This window comes from Nicotiana attenuata, unplaced genomic scaffold (assembly GCF_001879085.1).
Source record: "Nicotiana attenuata strain UT unplaced genomic scaffold, NIATTr2, whole genome shotgun sequence".
NCBI classification, from domain to species: domain Eukaryota; kingdom Viridiplantae; phylum Streptophyta; class Magnoliopsida; order Solanales; family Solanaceae; genus Nicotiana; species Nicotiana attenuata.
The window spans coordinates 60,845-69,872 of NW_017674958.1; the positions used below are offsets into that span (position 1 = coordinate 60,845).

The 9,028-nt window shown below is 38.2% G+C and overlaps 1 protein-coding gene across 1 annotated transcript; it reads left to right on the top strand.

Moving 5' to 3' along the window:
• Positions 1 to 4,530: 4,530 nt before the first annotated feature.
• LOC109219510 (zinc finger MYM-type protein 1-like) lies at positions 4,531 to 5,205 on the top strand. Its single transcript, XM_019383970.1, has one exon. The coding sequence runs from the start codon at positions 4,531 to 4,533 to the stop codon at positions 5,203 to 5,205; it is 675 nt and encodes a 224-aa protein (XP_019239515.1).
• The last annotated feature ends 3,823 nt before the right edge of the window (positions 5,206 to 9,028 follow it).

Below are 9,028 nucleotides of genomic sequence, written 5' to 3' on the forward strand. Positions count from 1 at the left end.
TCCTCCACATTGTCTTCAATATCAATTCTCACCTCATCATTTGCTTGCACTTCATTGCTTTGCATCTCGTCTTCTTGTACCAATTGCTCATCATCCACAATTTTCTTTTGACTTGAGGTGGTTGCATCCCCACCTTTTAAACTCCTCGTAGTAACGGCCATGGCATGTCCCGTGTTGTTCCCACCCTTTAGGTTCACCACCGTATCACTTGGTAGTTCCCCCTTAGGACGAGTGCTCAACGCTTGCGAGATTTGGCCCAATTAAACTTCCAAATTGCGAATTGAAGTGTTGTGAGAGGCTAATTGAGCATCGAATTCGGCATTCTTCTCCATTATTTGGTTAAACATGTTCTCAATTCGACCTATCTCATTGTTGGAAGAACTCGGACCTTGAGAAGGATAGGGAGGTGGGTTGCTCGGTTGTTGAAACATCAGGGGCCTTTGAAAACCCGACCCCCTGTTGTTGTTATTGTTCCACCCTCCATGGTTGTTTCCTCCCCAATAGCCTTGATTATTGCCACTCCAATTGCCTTGGTTATTTTGACCATTCCAATTTCCTTGATTGCTTTGATTGTTCAAATTCCCTTGGTTGTTACCACCATTACAATTACTTTGGTTGTTTGAATTCCAATTCCCTTTATTTCCTTGTGGTCGCTATTGTTGTTGATTTAGGCCTTGATTGTTATTTCTTTGCCCTTGGAAGTTGTTCACACATTGTACCTCCTCCTCTTGTTCATTGTATTGTCCATATTGATCAAATCCACTATCATCTTGCAGATAATTTTTGACACGGTTTTTCACTTGAGGACCCTTTTGCCTTCTCTTGTTTACCATCATATAACTCCCTCCATTGCTTTTACTTGCTTGGGACCTTGAACTTGTTGAAGTTGGGCTTTGTCTAGTTGATTCATTGTGGCGGTTAACTTGGCAATTGCTCATGTAATTCTTTATGCAAGAGAATCACATTTGGATCACCTTGAGGAACATTTGCTCTACTTTGCAATGCCAATGAAGTATCCGCCATTTCATCTAAGATCTCACAAGCTTCCGCATATGGCGTTGTCATGAAATTTCCACCAGCAAGTTGGTTGACCACGCATTGATTGGTAGTGTTGATCCCCCTATAGAAAGTTTGTTGAATCATAGCCTCCGTCATGTCATTATTGGGGAACTCTTTGACCATTGCTTGGTATCTCTCCCATATCTCATGCAAAGGCTCGTTGGGTTCTTGTTTGAAAGCTAGAATCTCATCCCTAAGAGTTGTCATATGCTTGGGAGAACAGAACTTGGAAATGAACTTCTCAGCCAATTTATCCCATGTATGGATAGAAAGATTTGGCAACCTCTCTAACTAATCCAAGGCCTTCCCCCGTAGAGAGAAAGGGAATATCCTCAACTGTAAAGCATCCTCGGAGACGTTTGTCTGTTTACTCCCCCAACAAGTGTCAACAAACCCTTTCAACTGCTTGTATTCATTTTGACTCGGAACCCCGGTGAAGAATCCCCGTTGTTCCAATAGTGTAAGCATAACATTTGTGATTTGAAAGTTTCTCGCTCTAATGCGGGGCGGGACTATAGCACTTGCATATCCTTCATTCGGCAACACCCGGTGTGCAGCTGCTCTTGGTGGAGATGGGAGTGGAACGGGAACGTTGTCTTGAGGCGGCCGGCCTCGTCTATTTGCTTGAGGTTCAAGAGGAACCTCTTCAACTTGGTCATCATCCCTGTCATCCCCCAATGGAATGTTTCCAAGAGGATCATTGTTGTTGAGAGCCATTGTATCACCTACAATTGTTTCACAAAAAGATTAGTAACACGGAAGGAAAGGAAGACAAATCACACACAAAGCCAAATATATAGCTAAATCCATTTTTAGCTCCCCGGCAATGGTGCCAAAAATTAATCTCGCCCAAATCACACCTCAAATTGGGTTTGTGAAGCGGTCGATTGCAATAATAATAACCCAACTAGGAGTCGGGATCGATTCCACAGGGAGCGTAGAAGGGATTAGTGGTATATATTTGGATCAAGCGCGTAAAGTGTCTAAGTTGCACTTCCACAAACTTTGTTTTGATTTCTTCTAAATTATGCTACGGTTTGCAATTATAAAATATGAAACTAGAGAATAATGTTTTTGTGGTTGTTTTTCCAATATGTAAAAGGTCTACGGCTGTGACTTCTACCTAGGTGTTTACCTAACGGGTTGTGGGCTTTAGAGCGAGTTTCGTTGGTCGGGGTGTATTATATCAATCAACACATAATTACCCACTCAATACCTCTCGGTAAGAGAGTGGTTTTGCCCAATTTGGCCTTCTCAAGCCCAAATGGGTATTGCACAAAACAGTTGATAAATGATCATGTCGGGTCTTACTATCTCTATGTTCAACCCTTTAATTGGGACTATCAATCTCTTGAGTACATCCCAATTTTTTGTTAGCCTAGTTTTCCTAGACTAAGTATCTCTTTCTCAAGTAGAGACTAAGTCAAATAGGCTTGCATCAATGTTTGCAAACATTAATTCTACAATTATAGCAAGAACTAGGCTAAATATTACAGATCCAACCATAAATAAGCCCTAAATCAAACACACATTAGATACCCACACTAGGGTAGGGTCAATACCCTAACTAGAAATTTAGTTACTCATAGTGGATAATGAAGAAAATAGAGAAGAAATGATAAGTAAACTCATATTTAAAGATTAAAGGACAAAAATCTAATGTTTAATCACTAAAGTAAGCAAAAGTTGCTAAAACCAGTAAATAAAAATGCCTACAGATGTTTGGGTATTCAGAACTTGACCTAAATTTGTCAAAAAAGACTATTTATACATAGTTGGAAATTTCAGACAAAAAGACCCTTTTGGAGGTTCTGCGGCCGCACAATTCCATGTGTTGTCCGCAGGGGCGGACCTACGCTTGGGGGTGGGGGGCACGGGCACCCGTTGGCCTCGGTAAAAATATTGTATATATATTCTATATATATAAGTTAATACAGGAAGGACCCCGATAAATATATTATGCGGCACCCTCAGTCACAAAGACTGGATAGAAGAGTTGGTTTGTGGGAGTAGTTGGCTTCTTCAAGACTCAGGTTCGAATCTTAGGTCCAACAATCAAAATAATTTTTTTGATTGGGTCTTATTTGGTCAGGCCTTTAATTTAACGCATACTGGTACCCTTTTTGCACACGCCTACTAGTACCCTTTCTCTCTCTTTGACATAAGGTTCTTCTAAACCCAAAACAAATTTCAACACCTACTCCCTTTTCTCTCTCTTTGACATCAGTTCTTTCTTCTAAACCCAATTCCCAAACCAAAACAAATTTCATCCTTCACCTGTTCACCATCACGGCATCACATGTTTCTTTCTTCATGGATTAAGGCATGAAGCAGCTGCCGAATCTTTTTCTGGGTAAGATTTTAAAAATTATACTTGGAATTCTCCATCTTGTTTTCACTTTTTTAATGGTAAATTTCAGTTTCTAAGTTAGGGTTTAAAAAAATCTCTTTTAAAATACGATTGAGAAGGGGCTTAACTAGAAGGTTTTGCTTGCCTCTTATTTGTGTCTTGTTCTCACTTTTGGCTATTCTATTTTGATTGAATTTTCTGTAATTTTTCTTGATTTTATTGAGGCTAGTAAAGCCTTTGATTTAGGCCCCAAAAATTTTAAGGCCCCAAAAGGTGTACTTCTTTTAGTTTTTGAATTTATTGTTTGTTCGACTCTCAAAAAATTAGAAACGGTGAGCTTTTTGATATAAATGCTTAAAATGCTATCTCTTTCAAAGTTGACATAGATTTTTGTAATCTATACTACTTCACTTGTCAAATGTTAAGTTATTCGATTGAACTCATTAACCTTTGTCACCGAGCACTGGACACTTTTTGAGTTGCTGATTAATAGTTAACAAAACCCCTTTATTGGTACAAACGTAACCAATGTTCACTTATTAGTTTGTTGTTTCTTTTTACTCCTCAGAAAGTTTGGTTGATTAATCATATTAAAAATATTATTTTGCTTGGCATTGTTGCTTTGTAGGAAGTTCTCTTGATGTGAATTTAGATGGACAAATTTTTGACGAGGTTTAATTTTCCTCAACCAAGTTCTAGTTTTAGAGACAATTCCTCCCATCTTGTCGAAGAGTTTGATGTGAAATCACTTAATACCGACCCCGGAGAGAGAATACCCATTGATAGATATAGCCCTAGAATACGGGATGAAGTGAGAAGACACTACATCCAAAGAGGGCCCTGCCAACCAGATCACAAATTTCCTAAAACTTTATTTGGGAAGAAAATGCGCCAATTTAGTTCGGGTTGGTTTAAAGGTTCGCATTCTAGATGGTTAGAGTATGCGTGAAGAAAGATGCCGCATTTTGTTTATGTTGTTATTTATTCAAAAATGATTACGTTAATGGAAGCACGGTGACTCTTTCACAAAAACCGGCTTTAAGGGTTGGAATAAAGCAACCGAAAGATTTGATCTACATGTTGGTGAAGTAAGTAATCTCCACCATAAGTGCTTCAACAATATGTTAGCCTTGTCAAATCACTCTCAATCAATTCAAGCTGCTTTTGAAAAGCAATCCGATCAACAAAAAACTGAATATCGAATTCGTTTAAATGCCTCAATTGATGTTGCAAGGTTTCTCTTGGACTTTGGATTGCCTTTTCGTGGTCACGATGAAAGTGAATCTTCAAAAAATAAAGGCCTTTTTCTAGGGCTTTTGGAATGGCTTGGAAATAGGCTTCCAGATGTAGATAGAGTTATATTAAAACATGCTCCAAAAAATGATATGATGACTTCGCCAAAAATTCAAAAGGATATTATGAGTGCTTGTGCACAAGAGATCGTGAAAGCTATAATTGATGACTTGGATGGAGATTATTTTGGGATATTAGTTGATGAGTCCAAGGATATTTCACACCATGAACAAATGCCCCTTGCTTTGCGGTATGTTGACAAAAAAGGCCAAGTGAACGAGCCATTTATTAGTCTTGTTCGTGTTAGTGATACATCTGCAAAGTTGTTGAAAGATGCAGTACTTTCTTTGCTAATGAAACACTCATTAAGTCTATCCAAAATACGTGGACAGGGCTATGATGGGGCTAGTAATATGCAGGGAAAGATGAATGGCCTTAAAGCTTTAATTTTGCAAGAAACTCCATGGGCATATTCTGTTCATTGTTTTGCACATCAATTATAATTGACGCTTGTAGCTGTTGCTAAAAAACACAAGGAGGTTGAGACTTTCTTTGCTATTGTTACTAACGTGTTGAGCTTTTTTATGCCATGATTGATTTGCAACTTCTGGAGCTTAATAGTCGTTTTGATGTTGTGAGTAGTAACTTGCTTCTTGGTATGGCTAGTTTGAATCCGGCTAACTCATTTGCTAATTTTGATAAGAAAAGAATAATGACATTGGCCAAGCATTATCCCGATGAGTTTGGTGAATTGAAGCTTCGAGATCTTAGTCGCCAACTTGACACTTTCATATGGCATATGCAACATGGTGACCCTAGGTTCTCTGATTTGAAAGGAATTGGTGATTTAGCGAAAGCATTGGTTGAAACAAATCTTGTGGAGACTTATTCACTTGTTTATTTGCTTGTGAAGTTGACTTTAATTTTACCTGTCGCAACTGCAACGGTGGAAAGAGCATTCTCATCTATGAAGTACATCAAAGATGAATTGCGTAGTAGTATTGGTGATGCATTTCTAAATGATTGTTTAGTTTGTTACTTTGAGAAGGAAGTGTTTGTAAATATAAGCAATGATGCTATTATTGACTGTTTTCAAAATATGAAAACGCGTCGAGTTCAACTATGAGTGGACAATATACTTTTGTTATATTAGTATCCAGTTAATGGTATTTGATAATATTGTTGTTTTTATTTTGATGATAAATCATCATAGTCATTTCAAAGAGTTACACCCTAACTTTATTGTTGGTGATTGGCATACTAAAAATAATGGTGCCCCCGTAACGCTTAAATCCTGGGTCCGCCTCTGGTTGTCCGCACTTCTTCATCATTCTTGGCAGGGGCTTGGTCTGCGGCCGAATAATTCTGCGTTGCGGCCGCGTGTTGCTTGTTCTGCGGTCCGCATAATAGTGAGCGCGACCGCACAGGCCCTTTCTGTGGACCGCACAAAACTGAGTGCGGTCGCGTGGCTAAATTCTGCGGCGGCATAATAATTGTGCGGTCCGCATATCCTTGAGGCTTGAACTGGAACTTCTCTGATCTTGAACTCTAGCATGGCTTCTGCGGCCGCACAATAATTGTGCGGTCCGCACATTGCTCTTGGGTACTAATGGAATTCCTTTGCATTCTGCGGTCCGCGCATTAGCCCTTTTTCCTGCTTTTTGTCCTTGAGTCCATATTACTCCTTTTTGAGTTTGATTTCATCTTTGTGGCTCATTTTCCAATACTCCTGCATTTAAGCATATTTCATCAGTTTTCGGAAATACAATTAAGTACTTTTGGACTAAAACGAAAGTAAAAAGGCACTAATAAGTAGTCAAAATCCCAACTTATCAGGTGCACCTTCCTCCGTAGACGTAGAGGCTCCTTTGCCATGAGGTTTTGTTATGCTGCAGTGTGGGGGTGGCGACCCATCTCGCCTAGGGGACGCACTCGGTGTCGTATCCTCACCAGCTATTTTGCAGCTCTCGTTGAGGACGGTTATGAGGTTGGTATGTAAGTCACTTGTTATCATCACCCTTGCTTCTTGGTTACCTGCCATGTTAGATTTTGCACAAGGAAAGAGAAAAGATCTTGGGCTTTGTGACGTTAGTGACCAACGTTAGTTATAGATCTAGAGGAGACTAAAAGTTTAGCTAAGAAATTTACACAGACGGTTACAAATTGTTTGACCTAAAAACGTAAATCTTGGTTCAACTAATTAATTTCAGTTAATCATAGGTAAATCTTAGTTAAGAATAATATCCTCAGATCTTGTAAATCAGAAAAGGTGGTTGAATGGCGTTTATGAGGATAATAATGATTCTATGTAATAAATGCCTTTTACTATCAAGAACAGCAGCAGCGTGTGTGATATTCAATAAATGAAAATATAATGGCACTCATGTAATTAAGAGGAATAATTTAATCAGCAAGAGGTGGAACAAAAGAACCTTCTACCTGACAAATTGAAAGATAGATCCTCAAACGATTGAGGATTCCTCGGATCTAAAGAGAATCTTAATGAAAAGTGAAGTCTTGTATTGAATGAAGAATGAATCTTTTTCAAAGTGTTCTTGCAATTGAGTCTCACGTGCCTCTATTCTGACTCTTTTTCCTATTTATATGAGACATATTCCTAGTAAACCTCATGCCCATAGAATATCCACAAAATATTCTCTTTAATACCCTATTTCGAAAACTAGCCGTTACAGCTTCATTGATGGTGCTCGACTTCGACCATGATTGGCACCTCGACCACGTCTCATGTTGACTCTTCGGCTATGAGCTTTACTGCTTCCTGATCCACCTCGACTAATAGCGGCTCGAAAACCTTTCCCTAGTATTACCTTAATTCAAATATTCTAGAGCGAATTTTACCCATACAGTATATAGATGGCACAATACTATTAATAAGCTACAAGTCTACAAGTTGCTTAGCAGGACGTAGTGACAAATTATTGAGCTGCAGCCCATATTCAACAGTACCAATATTAGGCCTATATTGGTCACCTGGAGTAAAAATGGTGTGTAGTAGCCACTAATTAAGGGTGTCTTTAATTTTTATCCACTAATTACAATGCTCAGCAAAAATAGTCACTACTAATACGGAAAAGACACATTTACCTTTCTTCCATGCGCTTATAATGCCAAAATGCCCAAAAACCCTTTTTTCATTCAGCCGAGGGAAAAGAATTTGAGAGGGGTTTCAGGGCAAGTTGCGTATTCTCTGCTTCTTCATCATCCTCTCGCATGCAAAGGATCTTCAGTTAATCTTCCTGCTCCTTCATCTTCTCCGCCATCTTCTATGAATCGTTCGCTACTGGTAATGTGTGTTTTTGTTATGCATTTTTGTATTTCTAAATGTGTAATCGGGTTCAATGCCGTGTGAAGTATGTTTGAAATTGCAAAAAATGATCATTATATGTTGATTCAGTGTCGGAGATGTAGTGTGATTGTGTTATTCAGAAATTTTTAGGGTTGAAATGTGAAATGTGTTTGTGGTTGATTCAATATATTTGATTATGTAGGTATATTTCATAAAAATAGTCGTAGAAATTCATAAGCTTACTGTGTTTATGAATTTTTAGTTAACTGTGTTCCTGAAATATAAGAAAGAAACGACATTAAATTTTGAAGTTGGAACTCAAAGTTAAGGACTGATTGTCCTTAACTTTTGCACATGAAACTTGAAGTTAAGGACCAAATGTCCTTAACTTTTGAACTACAAATTTGAAGTTTAGGACCTATTGTCTTTAACTTTTGAACTTTAAACTTTAAGTTAAGGACTGCTTGTCCTTAACTTTTGTATGTGACACTTGAAGTTAAGGACCAAGTCCCTGCAACTAACTGTAAGTCCTAATCTTTATTTTCTTTTTCCTTCTTTTGTAGTGTGATAATGGAAGAAGATCGTGTGTTCGAGTTTGATGATTGGCGTAATTTTATGGTGTATTGGAAAGGAGATTTACAATATAAGGAAACAATTAAAGGTTTTTTGTCGAATAGCCAGTGGAAGAAATTGAGGGATGGTATTTTTGGCAGCTTCTTCTGATTACAAAGTGTAAAGTTCTCTGGTAAACTTATTCACTGTTTATTGCTTTCAGAAATTGTAAATAATGAACCTGATTCAATGACATTCAAGGTATTTGATCGTGAAATTAAGTTTACCCGTGACGCATTTCACATAATTACTGGTTTGAAGTCTTATTTGTCGCTCGACATCAAAGGTTTACATGAGAAAGAGAATAGGCTTTTAAGAGTCTATTTCCCTGGAAAAGATAGAATTGAGTTGGGTGATTTGTTTAGTTTTATTTCTAGTCACCCACATGGTACAGCTTCATCATTTGT